Source organism: Oncorhynchus clarkii, chromosome 19, assembly GCF_045791955.1.
Source record: "Oncorhynchus clarkii lewisi isolate Uvic-CL-2024 chromosome 19, UVic_Ocla_1.0, whole genome shotgun sequence".
NCBI classification, from domain to species: Eukaryota; Metazoa; Chordata; class Actinopteri; order Salmoniformes; family Salmonidae; genus Oncorhynchus; species Oncorhynchus clarkii.
Genome location: NC_092165.1, coordinates 41,719,349 through 41,739,232, shown reverse-complemented (window position 1 = coordinate 41,739,232; position 19,884 = coordinate 41,719,349). Strand labels below are relative to the sequence as shown.

At 41.8% G+C, this 19,884-nt stretch overlaps 2 protein-coding genes across 4 annotated transcripts in view; one reads left to right on the top strand and one right to left on the bottom strand.

Annotated features, from left to right (window-relative positions):
* Positions 1 to 1,511: 1,511 nt before the first annotated feature.
* LOC139374268 (tetratricopeptide repeat protein 8-like) lies at positions 1,512 to 8,076 on the bottom strand. 3 transcript variants are annotated; one of them, XM_071115299.1, is made up of 14 exons: positions 7,846 to 8,023; positions 7,360 to 7,389; positions 7,019 to 7,139; positions 6,770 to 6,833; positions 6,338 to 6,587; positions 6,156 to 6,200; positions 5,960 to 6,045; positions 5,769 to 5,856; positions 5,399 to 5,509; positions 5,014 to 5,153; positions 4,667 to 4,841; positions 4,350 to 4,472; positions 2,494 to 2,577; positions 1,512 to 2,359 (listed from the first exon to the last, which is right to left on the bottom strand). In XM_071115299.1, the coding sequence occupies exons 1-14, from the start codon at positions 7,957 to 7,959 to the stop codon at positions 2,243 to 2,245; spliced, it is 1,548 nt and encodes a 515-aa protein (XP_070971400.1). In that variant the 5' UTR covers positions 7,960 to 8,023; the 3' UTR covers positions 1,512 to 2,242. The 3 variants fall into 3 exon arrangements, 2 of the variants coding, with proteins under 2 accessions (XP_070971400.1, XP_070971401.1); XM_071115300.1 differs by lacking the exon at positions 7,360 to 7,389 and having other exon boundaries at positions 7,846 to 8,076; XR_011627656.1 differs by lacking the exon at positions 1,512 to 2,359 and having other exon boundaries at positions 4,663 to 4,841.
* A 2,388-nt stretch (positions 8,077 to 10,464) lies between these two features.
* Positions 10,465 to 19,884, top strand: part of LOC139375214 (EMAP like 5) — a 76,417-nt gene continuing 66,997 nt past the window's right edge. The window contains exon 1 of the mRNA XM_071116804.1: positions 10,465 to 10,910. Coding sequence (XP_070972905.1) covers positions 10,714 to 10,910 — 197 coding nt within the window. The 5' untranslated portion in view covers positions 10,465 to 10,713. The remainder of the gene's footprint in view (positions 10,911 to 19,884) is intronic.

Here is a 19,884-nt window from a genome sequence, read left to right as displayed (position 1 = left end):
CCATGAAGGCATGATTCACACAGTCTCCTCTGAACAGTTGATGTTAAGATGTGTCTGTTACTTGAACTCTGTGAGGTGCAATCTGAGGTGCAGTTAATTGCCGATATCTGAGGCTGGTAACCTTAATGAACTTATTCAATATAGCAGAGGTAACTCTGGGTCTTCCTTTCCTGTGGCGGTCGTCATTAGAGCCAGTTTCATCATAGTGCTTGATGTTTTTTGCAACGGCACTTGAAGAAACTTTCTTAAAATTGTCCGGATTTACTGACCTTCATGTCTTAAAGTAATGATGGAATATTGTTTCTATTTGCTTATTTGAGCTGTTATTGCCATAATATGGACTTGGTCTTTTATCAAATAGGGCTCTCTTCTTTATACCACCCCTACCTTGTCACAACACAACTGATTGGCTCAATTGCGTTAAGAAGGAAAGAAATTCCACATATTAACTTTTAACAAGGCACGCCAGTTAATTGAAATGCATTCAAGGTGACTACCTCATGAAGCTGGTTGAGAGAATGCCAAGAGTGTGCAAACCTGTCATCAAGGCAAAGGGTGGCTACTTTGAAGAATCTCAAAAATATATTTTGATTTGTTTAACACTGTTTTTTGTTTCTACACAATTCCATATGTGTTATTTCATAGTTTCTATGTCTTCACTATTATTCTACAATGTAGAAATTAGTAAAAATAACAAAAACCCCTTGAATGAGTAGGTATGTCCAAACGTGTGACTGGTACTGCCAATTCATGGTTATTCACTTTTTTTTGTTTATCCTCTAAATGCAGTGACTTATTGGGCAATTATTTGCTTCGTGACTGGCTGTTTGATGATCTTTCAACTGTACATAACAGGTCAGCATAGAAGAACTTTCTATCATTTTCATAAGTTCTATGCAATGAGTCTTTGTAGAACGCTGTAATTGACCCCACTCCCCTCTACATTGTAATGGTTTGAGAGCACCGTACAAGAGAAAGATTGTCCAAAAGCCGTAGTTATCAATGATTCATTCAGCTTCTTTCCTGGCTTGTTGTGTTTGTTTTCTCAGGCGTTCATAAGTAAGATGATACACAAAGTGCAGTTTAACGCCGAACCCATGCACATGAAAGGGTTACGGATAGGACTGAAGGAGGAAGAGGATACAGAGGGGACCTGGACATGGGTTAACGGGACTGAGCTGACTCAGAGGTAAGAGCTGCACAAGTCAATGGACTGGACACAGGTATAATCATGCATGATCTTCTATGTATTTGTTAAGACCAACATGTCAAGCGGTACTTGGTTAAATGTTTCCACTGTACCATTATCATTCAGGATAAGACCAGAATGTCAACTAAGTAACATTTCATTTGGTTTAAAGGTACTGGCATGAGACAGCCCAATGACCACTATGGAATGGAGGACTGTGCGGCCATCCATTCCAAAATAAATCCCATGGAGTCCTGGAATGATGCAGTGTACGCATCCATTGAAATGGATATGTGAAATAAAATCAAGGAAAGCTTAGAAATTACTATACAATTGCCATTATTTCAATAAGTAAATGCATACATTCAAAATAATAAGCATTGGAATCAAATGTAACTTTTAAGTTGTACATAACATTTTATCTGATAAAATAAATTGTCATACTGTAAAGTTAAACATAATTAGTTCTGCATCTTTAAAAAAAAAAGTTGATATAGTTTACTCCTTACAAACAAGAGACTACAAATTATGACAAGAGTAATGTTAATACCAAAATACATCCCAGGTTTACATCTGAATACACTATAAAAAAGAGCAGTATAAATATGTACTATGGTAAATATGTTTTTCTTCCATGTTCATACTTTATTATGTACATTCACTATCGGTGCTTAAAAGTACCTTAAATACTATTACACATGTATGTGAATCAACAGTTGATGAGAAAAACGAATGCCAAAACCAATCTTGGCTGCAAATAAAACACTTAAAATACAACTAATAAGACCTGCATTGGGCCAGGCAGTTTTAAATAACTGTTTTATAATAATGTCTGTGCAGTGAGTTGCCCAAGCCAAATTGCTCTTTGTATCATTTAGCCTGTGTATTGTCACCATCATCTAACAGCAGAATGTTTTTCTGTTGATTGTGATGATGTCTAACCAGAACATGAGGAGGCCAGTCACTGTTGTTCAATAGCAGCACTCTGCGACAACTAAGTAAGTTATCACACAGGAAGTTTGGACTGTCAAGTCAGGTGTGTCGGTCAGTAGGTCACAGCACAGCAAAGTGCTGGCGCAGGTGTTTCAGGATCTGCTGGGTATCTACATGCTCAGGGAAGGCATCCTCTGACCTCTGGGCTGCCGTGTAGCTACTCTGCAGATCTCCAATCTGGACACAGCAGAAAACAACAGCATATCAATTCATATAGTCACTCAAGACTAAAAACAGTCTGTTTTATACCAGGCATAGCAATGTGTTTTTATTGAAATTGAAATAAAAGTGCAGATGAAGTGTCTGGTTACCTTATCTGACAGAGTGGAGTAGTTAAAGTGTGGCTCATACATGTGAGGGGCAATTGATGCAGCGGTCTGGAGGAAAGCTTTGGACTGTGAAAAAGAAAAGAGGACATCGAAACAAAAACAACCATTCTGAATTAGACTCAATACCAAAAACATCATAAGCAGTACACTAAAGACTTTAAATAATGTGTTGTATCATATGGAAAAGAACCACTGGGCATAATACTTCAGAGGAGCAAGCCTAGAAGAAGTTTATTTCAGTTGGAAAGAAAGCATATAATTTAAAACAGATTCATACTCAATACACTTATCAGAACTAACATTTGATCAAAATTATATACACTGCTCAAAAAAATAAAGGGAACACTTAAACAACACAATGTAACTCCAAGTCAATCACACTTCTGTGAAATCAAACTGTCCACTTAGGAAGCAACACTGATTGACAATACATTTCACATGCTGTTGTGCAAATGGAATAGACAACAGGTGGAAATTAGCAAGACACCCCCAATAAAGGAGTGGTTCTGCTGGTGGTGACCACAGACCACTTCTCAGTTCCTATGCATCCTGGCTGATGTTTTGGTCACTTTTGAATGCTGGCGGTGCTTTCACTCTAGTGGTAGCATGAGACGGAGTCTACAACCCACAGACGTGGCTCAGGTAGTGCAGCTCATCCAGGATGGCACATCAATGCGAGCTGTGGCAAGAAGGTTTGCTGTGTCTGTCAGCGTAGTGTCCAGAGCATGGAGGCGCTACCAGGAGACAGGCTAGTACATCAGGAGACGTGGAGGAGGCCGTAGGAGGGCAACAACCCAGCAGCAGGACCGCTACCTACACCTTTGTGCAAGGAGGAGCAGGAGGAGCACTGCCAGAGCCCTGCAAAATGACCTCCAGCAGGCCACAACTGTGCATGTGTCTGCTCAAACGGTCAGAAACAGACTCCATGAGGGTAGTATAAGGGCCCGACGTCCACAGGTGGGGGGTTGTGCTTACAGCCCAACACCGTGCAGGACGTTTGGCATATGCCAGAGAACACCAAGATTGGCAAATTCGCCACTGGCGCCCTGTGCTCTTCACAGATGAAAGCAGGTTCACACTGAGCACGTGACAGTCATGGTGTGGGGTGGCATTTCTTTGGGGGGCCGCACAGCCCTCCATGTGCTCGCCAGAGGTAGCCTGACTGCCATTAGGTACCGAGATGAGATCCTCAGACCCCTTGTGAGACCATATACTGGTGCGGTTGGCCCTGGGTTCCTCCTAATGCAAGACAATGCTAGACCTCATGTGGTTGGAGTGTTTCAGCAGTTCCTGCAAGAGGAAGGCATTGATGCTATGGACTGGCCCGCCCGTTCCCCAGACCTGAATCCAATTGAGCACATCTGGGACATCATGTCTCGCTCCATCCACCAACGCCACGTTGCACCACAGACTGTCCAGGAGTTGGCGGATGATTTAGTCCAGGTCTGGGAGGAGATCCCTCAGGAGACCATCAGCCACCTTATCAGGAGCATGCCCAGGCGTTGTAGGGAGGTCATACAGGCACGTGGAGGCCACACACACTACTGAGCCTAATTTTGACTTGTTTTAAGGACATTATATCAAAGTTGGATCAGCCTGTAGTGTGGTTTTCCACTTTAATTTTGAGTGTGACTCCAAATCCAGACCTCCATGGGTTGATAAATTTGATTTTCATTGATAATTTTTGTGTGATTTTGTTGTCAGCACATTCAATTATGTAAAGAAAAAAGTATTTAATAAGAATATTTCATTAATTCAGATCTAGGATGTGTTATTTTAGTGTTCCCTTTATTTTTTGAGCAGTGTATTTGAAGACCTAGACACACCAATTCATTCACCTGCTCAATGTGTCCCTTGCGTAACTCCAGCACGGCCAGGTTATTATAGGCCTCAGCATGGTCGTTGTTGAAGGCCAAGGCCAGTTTAAAACACTGGGATGCCAGAGTCAGGTCTCCTATTCCCTGTGGGGAGAAACATAAGATGCAAGTAACAAACAGAAATGCAAAGAATAAGTGATAGCATGCTATTTGTTCAAAGCACTCAGCCAGATGTGGATCCTGTCCAAGAGAAACCAGTTGGCATACAGAAGAGGGTGCTGTAGAGTAACTTGATGCAATAACTAACATCTGTGTGTGCTAAGTTAACACTAACCCACCACGGCCACGTGTCCAATGTTGTACCAGACGTCAGCCTGCTCCTCATCATTGGCCACCAGGGCCAGAGCCCTCTCGAAGGAGGACAGGGTCATATCATACTGCTGGGCATAAAAGCAGCACAATCCCAGGTTGTTGTACAGCTGGCAATTATATACCCCCATCTGCAACAGCCGTCTACAGGGAAGGACGGTTAGAGGGAAAAGACAACTTAAAATAATGTAACCATGCAAGGCATGTGTATCCACTGAAATGTCAAAATTATTCAATCACACAGGCATATACATACTAATCAGAGTTAGATGAGGGATTTGAAGGGGGTGGTGTGTGTGTGCCGTGTGTGACTAACCGGTAAAAGCGCAAGGCGATCTCAGGCTGGTCCGTGTAGAAGTGATTGCTGCCTATGCAGGCAATAGCCTCAACGTGAGTGTTGTCCTGCTTCAGGACATCTTTGTAGTACTCTGTGGCTGAGGTGATGTTATTCATCTCCTGTGAGAGAAACACATAACTATAAAGACTGATTTTGGACCTCCTGATCAATCTGCATCTGTTCTCTCATTTTACAGTAGAGTAATTCAATAGCTACTAGAGCTACAAAACAATTAGGCTCTAAATTCCTAGGCAATCAGCTGCTCGTTTCAGGTTACACATTTGACATGATGATTTCAACCTGTGGTTTCTTTAAGCAAGAGAATGCTTTGCAAACAAACAACAACAAAGGAATTGTTACGTGCCTCGTGAATGCGAGCAATTCCTGTTAAGAGAGTGACCTCCCCAGGGAAGTGGTCCAGACCTTGCTTGAAGAGGTTCAGTGCAGTTATAGGTTGATCAAGCCGCTGATACACCTGTTTTAGTGGCATAACAGAACAATAAGTATTTTTGTCATTTGTGTACTAATGAAGATAAATAGGTCAGTAGGTTGATTAAAAAAAAACATAAACCTATTTGAACAAATAGAAACAACTTGTCATTGAGTGACACACCACCAGGTTTTATCTGCTACAGAGAAGCCTTGTGAGGGTTAATCTATACTGTATACAGTGTAGTTACACAGTATTTACAGTGTTAAGAGTGTTAGGGACATCGTAAGTTGTATGTTGTTACCTTGGCCAGATAGAGGTATGTGTCCACCACCTCCTGGTGATTGAGAGCAGATCGGAACTGTTTTTCTGATTCCCGGTGTAAACCAAGTCTGTTAATACAAACAGTTCCAATGTAGTAGAGCTGTAGTGTAGTATAGTATGCATTGTATACTAACAGTTGTTTGAGATCTAAGTAATCAGCTAAAGCGTTACCTGTAGTAGCACTTCCCCAGCTGGACTTTCCACCACCAGTCTTTAAACTGAGCATTCTCAGTGGCCAGAGCAGCCAGGTCTAAAGCCTGTTCACAAAACATGACAGGGTAGGTACAAATCGTTTTAGACGGAAACTTACAAACAAAAACTGCATGAAAAGCCAAAGACATACTGTATATCTGTATTTATAACTCACATTTTTTACATCATTTTCATGATGGAAGATGTACTCAAACAAGGTCTGGGGGCAGAAAAAAAACAACAGAACAGTCATAACACGTATTGAAGGCGAATAACCACAATAAATACATTTCCGACACATATTTTTTGAGAGACATTGTTCCTTACCTTACAGTACATTACTTAAATCAGTCATACCTTGGATAAATTTGGCTTCTGGGCATATTTAGCCAAGTTGAGTCTTGACAAATTTATAAATGGCCCCTCAGGATTGGTTAACATGGAGGCTGTTCCCAGCCGGACAAATCTGCCAGATGCACCAGTGACAGGGCGGGCAGTGTGTGCTGTGCGCGGGGTCTTAATGGCCTGTTCCATTGTCCCTGGTCTGCCAGACTGGGTACTGGGCCTCACAAACCCTGTGATTGGTCGTCCCGATTGGGTAATGGGCCTAGATTCAGGACAAAAAAGCTCATTTCAGAACTAACCTGATGCTTTCCCAGGGTACATAATGCTCCTCACGACTCATTGGCAGAAATATTGTTACAGTAATAACACAATTCCAGTAGGGGAAATGCTTGGAATACTTACCTAACGTATACAAGATAGTTGTGAATAGAAAAGGTCACATACCTGATAGCTGGAGTAGGTCCACCTCCATGGCTTGTTTCAGGACGCCTCAGTGATGTCCCAGGGCCTGAAAGACAGCGTCATTACAGTACACTCAGAGCTGGGAACATTTTGGAGAGATTTTACCAGAACAGTAATATATTATTGATATTGGCTTTCGTAGGCTGTTCTGCAGATGACTAGTCATGGTCAGGAGTTTTTCCTGCCCAGGAAGAACTCGTGTCCCTCTGGGAAAGTTGAGTTCAGACTTACGAGCAACCTGGGCAATGGAGCTTTCATCCAGCATCATCTCAGCGATCCCCTCCTGGTCCACCTCCACCTCATCAATGTACACCATCTCTGTCAGAGCACGGGTCTTCAGACTCCATGCAGCCTGCCCAAAGAGCAAAGGTAGTAGATTTGATTTTACAATGTGAAAATTATATTTACTTTGATATTACAAGGTAGGGAACTCCAACACCGATGTGCTACTGTGATATTTAATTAATTTCTCTACCAGTTCTATTTGTACTTCAACATGTCCAAACATGCCAGGTTTAGATGCAGCATGTAAAGAGACACAGAATAAAATGAGCACAGCAGGAAGAGGTTACCTCAGAAATATGTGATGAGGAGTCAGGTTCCTTTTAAGACAGCAGTGTGTGAAATGATGAGATAAGAGGTGAAGACAGATTTGATGCAAAAATTATGCTAGGCTATAGCAAGCACATTTCAAGACAATTGGAGTTAAGAGAAGCTAGATTAACTAAAGGTGAGATTAAATAGTGATAGTGAAAATTGAAAGTGGGTCACAATAAGGTCAACTTGCCAGATATGATGATAGCCCTCTAGCTAACAAGTTCTTGTTTTTTATGCCACCAATAGCTAGCTAGCTAACAATGTGCTAATAAAACAACAGATAGCTAGCAAGCAACGGCAGAGTATCTCTGGCAATACAGTAATGAGGAATAGGCAATGATACAGAAAATGTCAAAGAATACTTTGCAAGCATGCTACTGATAGATATTATCATTAGCTAAATTGGATTCATGCCTGGAGCTGGCTAGCAGAGCTAAAATACTAGTTTAGCTATTTCTAACCTGGTCGTATGGACTGTCCTCTAATATCTTCGAACAAATATCAGAACATGGTTGGAACTTCCGTCTTCTAAAGTAGCTCCATGCAAGAAACAAGGGATCCATCGGCACCTCCATTTCGTCTTCTTTGTCACTGGTGCTAAAATAATTTACGAGGTAGGTACGTTTTTAGAGCTTAGCTATCAACGCTAAGCTTGTTGCTTGAGCAGCAAGCGTCCTGTCACTCGCCGCAACAGTGGATAGGGGAGGTCCTCTTGTAGGTGCACTTGATTGAGCCCCTTCGGCACGCCGGGCGGGCGTGTGCAATTTTTATTACCATTCCATCCATTCTACAATGCGAACTCTGCCCACCCGGGGCAATCACCCAATGCTGCATTGATTTCTTTGGCATTTACCGTGAGAACAATATTATTATTTGAAGTGAAGTAAGATCCGTGCGTTAACTCAATAACTTTTGTGTACTGCCTGTCTTTGTTTTCAAAGGGTATGCACTCATAGACTAGATGTAACATAGTAAACGTATATCTGAGATGCTTTAACTGCTATGATATGTTACGTTTGGTATGGTTATAAAAGACAGATGGTTACTTAAGGCAGGGTGGTTGGTGGGTGGATGGGTGGACGTATAACAGAAGGTTGTGAGTTCAAATCTCATCATGGACAACTTTATAATTTTAGCTAATTAGCAACTTTTCAACTACTTACTACTTTTTAGCTACTTTGTTACTAAACTCAGCAAAAAAAGAAACGTCCCTTTTTCAGGACCCAGTCTTTCAAAGATAATTCGTAAAAATCCAAATAACTTCACAGATCTTCATTGTAAAGGGTTTAAACACTGTTTGTTTCCCATGTTTGTTCAATGAGCCATAAACAATTAATGAACATGAACCTGTGGAACGGTCGTTAAGACACTAACAGCTTACAGACAGTAGACAATGAAGGTCACAGTTATGAAAACTTAGGACACTAAAGAGGCCTTTCCACTGACTCTGAAAAACACCAAAAGAAAGATGCACGTGCCTTAGGCATGCTGCGAGGAGGCATGAGGACTGCAGATGTGGCCAGTGCAATAAATTGCAATGTCCTTACTGTGAGACGCCTAAGACAGCGCTACAGGGAGACAGGATGGACAGCTGATCGTCCTCGCAGTGGCAGACCACGTGTAACAACACCTGCACAGGATCGGTACATCCTAACATCACACATGCGGGACAGGTACAGGATGGCAATAATAACTGCCAAAGTTACACCAGGAATGCACAATCCCTCCATCAGTGCTCAGACTGTCCGCAATAGGCTGAGAGAGGCTGGACTGTAGGCCTGTTGTATGGCAGGTCCTCACCAGACATTACCGGCAACAACGTCGCCTATGGCCACAAACCCACCGTCGCTGGACCAAACAGTACTGGCAAAAAGTGCTCTTCACTGACGAGTCGCGGGTTTGTCTCACCAGGGGTAATGGTCTGATTCGCAGGCAATCTCAACGCTGTGCGTTACAGGGAAAACATTATTCTCCCTCATGTGGTACCCTTCCTGCAGGTTCATCCTGACATGACCCTCCAGCATGACAATGCCACCAGCCATACTGCTCGTTCTGTGCGTGATTTCCTGCAAGACAGGAATGTCAGTGTTCTGCCATGGCCAGCGAAGAGCCCAGATCTCAATCCCATTGAGTACGTCTGGGACCTGTTGGATCGGAGGGCGAGGGTTAGGGCCATTCCCCCCAGAAATGTCCGGGAACTTGCAGCCACCTAGCTAGAATTCGTAACATATAATTCATTTGCGAATTCGTAACATATAGTACGTTTTGTGAATTCGTAACATATAGTACGTTTTGCAAATTCATAACATATAATACGAATTGTAATTCATAACATATACGAAATGGGCGATGGACACCTACAAATTAATCCATACCATACGAAACGTAACATATACTACATTCAGTTTGGCAGAATTTACATACAGAATAATACAAAATGCTCTGAGAGCGCTACATTCTGTGACCTTCACTTCAGCACCCACCGTGTGGACAGCGACTTTATAAAAAGTAGGAGCTGAGAGGATGGCGAGTTAAAGTAGCATACCTGAACGCATGTGTTATCTGAAAAAAAACATGCAGTTGGTGAATATGTAATACAGTTCATTTTCATGTCCATTTTTATGACAACAACATAATTTATAGTCTCCTAAACACGAATGTAGACCTTCTTTCTGTTGGTTAAAGCCTATACATGGATAGAGGAACTACTGTTAGAATGTTAAAGAAATGTGCAAAAGGGTAAAATATTCAACGGCGCCTACTTGGATTGACAGCTGTCAAAAGCTTCCTGGTATTGTCTACACACCATTAGTTAGCCAGGGTTAGAGCCATTGGTTAAAGTGCATTATTTAGGGGCTGACGTTTATCCCTTTCTAATGATTGCCATTGGTCCGTGAACATCCCTTCAAACGCTAAATGGATATTTGGGGATGTGATTGGACAGATAGTTGATCAATCACAAATGTAGATCACATTTTGGGGCGGTGCTTGTAAATAAACGCGAATACTCCATCTTATAGGATTTGACTAGAGCTTCGACCTGTCTCGAGCGGGGCAACTAGCCAAAGGCTGAAGTAGAGATAGATATTTGCTTTTTACTATGAAAAGAACTGCATAGTTAACTATTTTTAATTAGAGATAAGCATATTATCTCAAAGTAAAACTAGATTTAGTGAGACTATTATGCACATGGAACACAAATGCCCGCTATAACCGCTTGTACCGGATACAATGCATTTTCAGTGGAACTAAGAGATATGGGATTGAATGAAATCCTTCTCGGTGAATGAAGAAATATCAAATACTCGAGACAGAGAAGAAGTACGGACATGGCTGACAGGACCGCTCCGAATTGTCACCTGCGACTAGAATGGGTTTACGGGTATCGGGGACATCAGTGCCGCAACAACCTGTACTACACAGCTGCCAAGGAAATTGTCTACTTCGTCGCCGGTGTGGGAGTAGTGTATAACACACGGGAACACAAGCAAAAATTTTACTTGGGCCACAACGATGACATAATCAGGTAATCGCACTTGCAGGAACTCATTCATTCACAGATATGCCGAGATACAAAATAAAACACGAGGAGGTAGCATCAATAAAAACACCAAACTGATCAAGTTTCTATTTCTGGCGAGGAGATACTTTGCCTACAAGTCTATATTGAATCGAGGTTATGACTTGTAATATATAACTATACAGTTTCAACGAGTCAAAATGATATAGTTTGTGAAAACATCACACTGAGCTCAACTTGTGAGCTAACCGCCTTTCAGCACCTACTGGATGGACAGCAACTTCATTAAAAGTAGAGGCTTGGGTGGGAGTAATGATGTAATAATTTTGTTTTGAAAAGATGCAGTTACTGTATCATATCTGATACAATACACTCTTAGAAAAATGGCTTCTAAAAGGGTTCTGCGGCTCTCCCCATAGGAGAACCCTTTTTGGTTCCAGGTAGAACTCTTTTGGGTTCTATGTAGAACCCTCTGTGGAAAGGGTTCTACATGGAACCCAAAAGGCTCTACCTGGAACCAAAAGGGGTTCTTCAAAGGGTCCTCCTATGGGGAGGTGAGACATTTTATCTCATGATTCTAAACTGGATTTATTTTGCATAACTTATGGCATTTGAGGTAAGTTATTTGCTGTATGTGGACACCGGTTCGTCGAACATCTCATTAAAAAATCAGGGGCATTAATATGGAGTTGGTTCCCCTTTGCTGCTATAACATCTTCCACTCTTCTGGGAAGGATTTCCACTAGATGTTGGAACATTGCTGCAGGGACTTGCTTCTATTCAGCCACAAGAGCATTAACGAGGTCGGACGCTGATGTTGGATGATTAGGCCTGGCTCGCAGGCGGCGTTCCACTTCATCCCAAAGGTGTTCGATGGGGTTGAGGTCAGGGCTCAGAGCAGGCCAGTCAAGTTCTTCCACACCAATCTCGACAAACCATTTCTGTATGAACCTCTCTTTGTGTATTTCGTTTTTTTAAAACCTTTATTTAACTAGGCAAGTCAGTTAAAACCTGTTGTGACTAGGGGGCATTTTCATTTTTGGAAAAATAACGTACCCAAAGTAAACAGGATATTTTGTTAGGACAAGATGCTAGAATATGCATATAATTGACAGCTTAGGATAGAAAACACTCTAAAGTTTCCAAAACTGTAAAAATATTGTCTGTGAGTATAACAGAACTGATATTGCAGGCGAAAGCCTGAGAAAAATCCAATCCGGAAGTGCCTCGTGTTTTGAAAGCTCTGCGTTCCAATGCGTCCCCATTGAGCAGTGAATGGGCTATCAACCAGATTACTTTTTCTACGTATTCCCCAAGGTGTCTACAGCATTGTGACGTAGTTTTACGCATTTATGTTGAAGAATACCCGTAAGCGGCTACATTGTGTAAGTGGTCACCTGATGGCTCTCAGAGTGACTCTCGCGTAAAATACAGAGGTAGCCATTTTTCCAATCGGTCCTACTGAAAAACCAATTGTCCCAGTGGATATATTATCGAATAGATATTTGAAAAACACCTTGAAGATTGATTATAAACAACGTTTGCCATGTTTCTGTCGATATTATGGAGCTAATTTGTAATATTTTTCGCCGTTTTCGTGACCGTAATTTCCGGTCGATTTCTCAGCCAAACGTGAAGAACAAACGGAGCTATTTCGCCTACAAAAATAATATTTTTGGAAAAAATGAACATTGGCTATCTAACTGGGAGTATCGTGAGTGAAAACATCCGAAGCTCATCAAAGGTAAACAATTTAAGTTGATTGCTTTTCTGATTTCCGTGACCAAGTTACCTGCTGCTAGCTGGACAAAATGCTATGCTAGGCTATCGATAAACTTACACAAATGCTTGTCTAGCTTTGGCTGTAAAGCATATTTTGAAAATCTGAGACGATAGGATGATTAACAAAAGGCTTCACTTGTGATTTTCATGGCCAGGAATATTTTCGAGTAATATGTATGTCCGTTGCGTTATGCTAATTAGTGTCAGTCGATGATTACGCTCCCGGATCCGGGATGGGAATGTTCAAGAGTTAAGAACAAATTCTTACATGGCGGCATTGTTGTGCTAAAATAGGAAAGGGCCTTCCCCAAACTGTTGCCACAAAGATGGAAGCACATAATCATCTAGAATGCAATTGAATGCTGTAGCGTTAAGATCTGAACCATGAAAAACAGCCCCAGACCATTATTCCTCCTCCATCAAACTTTACAGTTGGCACTATGCATTCGGGCAGGTAGCATTCTCCTGGCATCGCCAAACCCAGATTCGTCCGTCAGACTGCCAGATGGTGAAGCTTGATTTATCACTCCAGAGAACACGTTTCCACTGCTCGAGAGTCCAATGGCGGCGAGCTTTACACCACTCTAGCCGGCGCTTGGCATTGTGCATGGTGATCTTAGGCTTGTGTCTGGGCTGTGGTCATGGAAACCTATTTCATGAAGCTCCCTACGAACAGTTCTTGTGCTGATGTTGCTTCCAGAGGCAGTTTGGAACTTGGTAGTGAGTGTTATGACCAAGGACAGACAATTTTTATGCACTCGGAGGTCCTGTTCTGTAAGCTTGTGTGGTCTACCACATTGTGGCTGAGCTGTTGTTGCTCCTAGATGTTTCCACTTCACAATAACAGCACACAGTTGACCAGGGCAGCTCTTGCAAGGCAGAAATTTGACCAACTGACTAGTTGGAAAGGTGGCATCCTATGTTGGTGCCACGTTGAAAGCCACTGAGCTTTTCAGTAAGGACATTCTACTATCAATGTTTGTCTATGGAGATTGCATGGCTGTGTGCTAGATGTTATACACCTGTCAGCAATGGATGTGGCTGAAATAGCCAAATCCACTCATTTGAATGGGTGTCCACATACTTTTGTTTATATAGTGCATTTCTTTCTAGTCACAGTGGAACGTGAAATACAGTAACTCCACTCTGCATTCACTATTCCACCCTTAAAACCCATGATTACTGCACAGCGACCCATCATAACTCTCAGGATGAATGGGAATGGATGGACTTGAAGGTCTTTCAGGGAATGTTTGAAACACTTTAGTCTGCGATTCGCAAATAGATATTTTTGGTGGTGGGTCAGGTAAACTTGAATGGACACAGAGACCCACATCCCTATGATCGTTCCAATCATTCACGTCAATGGGGGAGGAACTCAGCCAACCTCTTGAGGAAATATTCTTTATTATAATATTATAATTACCCCTCTTTCACTTCTAGGGGGAAAACTGCGGCAGCTTGCTCCTTACAATGAATGACCATGTACTGAATGACCTGTGTCCACTGCTCCAGTGGCTGTGTTGTCATTGTGTGGGTTGGCCTGGAGATGACAAGGATTATATACTGTAGTGTCGTTAGTCAGCTGTTCTGCTGCTCCATTATTCATTGGTCAACAGAGAGACAGACCTTGCCTTGCCTTCTGTGTGAAGTGCTTCAGTTCAAATGCCGTGAGGAGTAATATAATAATACAATATATGCCATTTAGCACACACTTTTATCCAAAGCTACTTACAGTCATGCATGCATACATTTTACTTATGGATGGTCCCGGGAATTGGACCCACTATCCTGAATTTGCAAGCACCATACTCTACCAACTGAGCTACAGAGGAGTTGATCCATCTCATATTACATATCAGAAGCATATGTGTAGTGGAGGTAATTCTGTGTCATGAGTGGCCTTGTCTGAGACCTGAAGACTTGTGTTGGCTCGCCATGCTAATGTTTAGACTTTAGCTTGGTGAGCTAATACAATCCTGGGGTGTGCAGATGACTGTGTTTTGGTTGCCTCAGAGGTGAGGGCTCAGGGGAAGCATTGTCGACAGAACTGCAGCTGTTGGCGGGCGGCTCTCTCTAACATTGCACGAAGCCATGTGGAAGATGCAGACTCCTTAAATAGCATTGGGAGTCATCTCCTTCCTCACTGTGCCGTGTTTTCATTTTCTACAGAAGAAACAGCCACAAGAGAGACAGGTGAAGGGAGTCTAACTTTCATTACTTGAAGTCAGTCTGTGTTTAATTCAGACAGATTCAGACATGATTCAGTTCTTCTGTTTGTTTGTGTTGTAACTACTGTATGTTTACATTTGTTAGTGTTTTGTGTGCTGGATGAATTAATTGCTCACCCTCCTGATGTTATCTTGCCCTGTGGCGTGCTCTGTCTGCCGGTTTCCCAGTCTGACTGACTGACTGAGGAGAGCTAGCTAATGTTTTCAAACATGAATGACAGGCCATTTCATTGGACTGACTGTGACCCTGTTCACTCTCACTGAGTCGCACCCAGCATAGTACTTTGTGGTACCGTCTTGTCTATCCACTCCAGGAAAAGTGTTATCTATCCTCTAACGCAGTGGTTCTCAAACCTTTTATAGTCCCATACCCCTTCAAACATTCAACCTTCAGCTGCATACCCCCTCTAGCACCAGGGTCAGCGCACTTTCAAATGTTTTTTTTTGCCATCATTGTAAGCCTGCCACACACACACTATACAATACATTTATTAAACATAAGAATGAGTGTTAGTTTTTGTCATTACCAGGCTCGTGGGAAGTGACATAGAGCTCGTATAGGACCAGGGCACAAATAATATAATAATCAATAATTTTGCTTTTTATTTAGCCATCTTACATATAAAAACTTATTTGGTCATCAAAAATTGTGAATAACTCACCACAGGTTAATGAGAAGGGTGTGCTTGAAAGGATGCACATACCTTTGCAATGTTGGGTTGTATTGGAGTGAGTCTCAGTCTTAAATCATTTTCCACACACAGTCTGTGCCTGTATTTAGTTCTCATGCTAGTGAGGGCCGAGAATCCACCCTCACATAGGTACGTGGTTGCAAAGGGCATCAGTGTCTTAACAGCGCAATTTGCCAAGGCAAGAAACTCTGAGTGCAGCCGAATCCAGAAATCTGGCAGTGGCTTCTGATTAAATTCAATTTTCACAGAACCGCTTATTGCAATTTCGATGAGGCTCTCTTGTTCAGATATTGGTAAGTGGACTGGAGGCAGGGCTTTAGAGGGATAACGAATCCAGTTGTTTGTGTCATCCATTTTCGGGTGCGCTTAATTGCGCACCCAGCTGACTCAGGTGCTTCGCTATATCACATTTAACATTGTCCGTAACTTTGAGTTCATTTGCACACAAAAAATTATACAATGGTGGAAAGACCTGTGTGTTGTCCTTGTTAATGCAGACAGAAAAGAGCTCCAACTTCTTAATCATAGCCTCAATTTTGTCCCACACATTGAATATAGTTGTGGAGAGTTCCTGTAATCCTAGATTCAAATCATTCAGGTGAGATAAAACATCACCCAGATAGGCCAGTCGTGTGAGAAATTCGTCATAAACGAAGCGGTCAGACAAGCGAAAATGATGATCAGTAAAGAAAACTTTAAGCTCGTCATTCAATTTAAAAAAACGTGCCTATACTTTGCCCCTTGATGACCAGCGCACTTCTGTATGTTGTAAAAGCATTACATGGTCGCTGCCCATGTCAATGCATAATTCAGAAAATACACAACAGTTCAGGGGCCTTGCTTTAATGAAGTTAACCATTTTCACTATCGTGTCCGAAACATTTTTTAAGCTGTCAGGCATTCCCTTGGCAGCAGGAGCAACTGCTTGCACGAGCGTTACCACTGCACTATGTCTCCGTGTCATGGCTTTTGTGCCATCAGTACAGATACCAACACATCTTGACCACCAGAGTCCATTTGATGTCACAAAGCTGTCCAGTACTTTAAAAATATCCTCCCCTGTTGTCCTGGTTTCCAGAAGAGGATGACTTCCTTAATTATCCCACCGTAAATGTAACAGACATATACAGTGCCTTGCGAAAGTATTCGGCCCCCTTGAACTTTGCGACCTTTTGCCACATTTCAGGCTTCAAACATAAGGATATAAAACTATATTTTTTTGTGAAGAATCAACAACAAGTGGGACACAATCATGAAGTGGAACGACATTTATTGGATATTTCAAACTTTTTTAACAAATCAAAAACTGAAAAATTGGGCATGCAAAATTATTCAGCCCCCTTAAGTTAATACTTTGTGGCGCCACCTTTTGCTGCGATTACAGCTGTAAGTCGCTTGGGGTATGTCTCTATCAGTTTTGCACATCGAGAGACTGACATTTTTTCCCATTCCTCCTTGCATAACAGCTCAAGCTCAGTGAGGTTGGCTGGAGAGCATTTGTGAACAGCAGTTTTCAGTTCTTTCCACAGATTCTCGATTGGATTCAGGTCTGGACTTTGACTTGGCCATTCTAACACCTGGATATGTTTATTTTTGAACCATTCCATTGTAGATTTTGCTTTATGTTTTGGATCATTGTCTTGTTGGAAGACAAATCTCCGTCCCAGTCTCAGGTCTTTTGCAGACTCCATCAGGTTTTCTTCCAGAATGGTCCTGTATTTGGCTCCATCCATCTTCCCATCAATTTTAACCATCTTCCCTGTCCCTGCTGAACAAAAGCAGGCCCAAACCATGATGCTGCCACCACCATGTTTGACAGTGGGGATGGTGTGTTCAGCTGTGTTGCTTTTACGCCAAACATAACGTTTTGCATTGTTGCCAAAAAGTTCAATTTTGGTTTCATCTGACCAGAGCACCTTCTTCCACATGTTTGGTGTGTCTCCCAGGTGGCTTGTGGCAAACTTTAAATGACACTTTTTATGGATATCTTTAAGAAATGGCTTTCTTCTTGCCACTCTTCCATAAAGGCCAGATTTGTGCAATATACGAATGATTGTTGTCCTATGGACAGAGTCTCCCACCTCAGCTGTAGATCTCTGCAGTTCATCCAGAGTGATCATGGGCCTCTTGGCTGCATCTCTGATCAGTCTTCTCCTTGTATGAGCTGAAAGTTTAGAGGGACGGCCAGGTCTTGGTAGATTTGCAGTGGTCTGATACTCCTTCCATTTCAATATTATCGCTTGCACAGTGCTCCTTGGGATGTTTAAAGCTTGGGAAATCTTTTTGTATCCAAATCCGGCTTTAAACTTCTTCACAACAGTATCTCGGACCTGCCTGGTGTGTTCCTTGTTCTTCATGATGCTCTCTGCGCTTTTAACGGACCTCTGAGACTATCACAGTGCAGGTGCATTTATACGGGGACTTGATTACACACAGGTGGATTGTATTTATCATCATTAGTCATTTAGGTCAACATTGGATCATTCAGAGATCCTCAGTGAACTTCTGGAGAGAGTTTGCTGCACTGAAAGTAAAGGGTCTGAATAATTTTGCACGCCCAATTTTTCAGTTTTTGATTTGTTAAAAAAGTTTGAAATATCCAATAAATGTCGTTCCACTTCATGATTGTGTCCCACTTGTTGTTGATTCTTCACAAAAAAATACAGTTTTATATATTTATGTTTGAAGCCTGAAATGTGGCAAAAGGTCGCAAAGTTCAAGGGGGCCGAATACTTTCGCAAGGCACTGTACCAGGAGTTGTGCCAGTCCCGCCACGTCTGTTGACTCATCCAGCTGTAACGTATGTAACTGGCTTGTATGTGAAGCAGTAATTGTTTCAGAACATCTCCTGCCATGTCACTGATGCATTGTGAAACAGTGTTGTTTGATGAAGGCATTGCCTGTATAGTTTTGTTTGCCTTTTCCCCAGCACTGTCCCAGCCATATCTGTGGCAGCAGGAAAAATTAAGCACAGGGTTGGCATCATCATGTTGTGGGGGTGCTTTGCTGCAGGCGGGACTGGTGCACTTCACAAAATAGATGGCATCGTGAGGTAGGAAAATTATGTGGATATCAGTCAGGAAGTTAAAGCTTGGTTGCAAATGGGTCTTCCAAATGGACAATGACACCAAGCATACTTCCAAAGTTGTGGCAAAATGGCTTAAGTACAACAAAGTCAAGGTATTGGAGTGGCCATCACAAAGCCCTGACCTCAATCATATAGAACATTTATGGGCAGAACTGAAAAAGTGTGTGGGAGCATTGAGGCCTACAAACCTGACTCAGTTACACCAGCTCTGTCAGGAGGAATGGGCCAAAATTCACCCAACTTATTGTTGGAAGCTTGTGGAAGGCTACCTGAAACATTTGACCCAAGTTAAACAATTTAAAGGCAATGCTACCGATTGTAGTGTTTGTAAACTTCTGACCCACTGGGAATGTGATGAAAGAAATAGAAGCTGAAATAAATCCTTCTCTCTACTATTATTCTGACATTTCACATTCTTAAAATAGTGGTGATCCTAACTGACCTAAGACAGGGATTTTTTACTAGGATTAAATGTCAGGAATTTTGAGAAACTGAGTTTAAATGTATTTGCCTAAGGTGTATGCATATATATATATATATATATCTTTAATATATTTTTTAAAATGTGAATCACATTTTTATTATGCTTACCCCAGTTTGGGAATAACTTCTCTAACATAACTAGACTGTAAAGAAAAATCTAGTTGTTTCAACACATTTGTATTAATTAGCTGGATACTATACTGAACAAGAATATAAACGCGCATGTAAAGTGTTGGTACCATGTTTCATGGCCAAGCCACCTGGACAGCTGATGAAACAGAAATATTTATGTCTGTAATAAAGCCCTTTTGTGGGGAAAAACTCATGCTGATTGGTTGGGCCTGGCTCCCCAGTGCCCTCCCAGGCCCACCCATGGCAGTGCCCCTGCCCAGTCATGTGAAATCCATAGGTAAGGGACGAATGAATTTATTTAAATTGACTGATTTCCTTACATGAACTGTAACTCAGTAAAATATTTGTTGCATGTTGGGTTTATATATTTTTTCAGTATAGTTTATTCAACTTTTCAGTGTTACCTGAACTAAAATAAAAATAGTTGGCGCAAACTTCGCTCCAACTTGAGAAAGCATAGGCAAAAATTCAGTAAATTTAAAATGTTTGCTAAACTTGCTTAATATCTTTATTCAACTATAAATTATTAGGGAATCATACCTAAAAACATCTCCCACGGACACACACACACA

What these genes read in the sequence shown, in the direction of transcription:
- LOC139374268 (XM_071115299.1), bottom strand. Translation starts at nt 7,959, where the DNA reads ATGGAGGTGCCGATGGATCCCTTGTTTCTTGCATGGAGCTACTTTAGA. An exon ending in CCTCATCACATATTTCTGAG is followed by an intron (nt 7,140 to 7,359) that starts GTAACCTCTTCC and finishes CTCTTTGGGCAG; the next exon opens with GCTGCATGGAGTCTGAAGAC. An exon ending in GAATTGCTCGCATTCACGAG is followed by an intron (nt 5,154 to 5,398) that starts GCACGTAACAAT and finishes TTTCTCTCACAG; the next exon opens with GAGATGAATAACATCACCTC.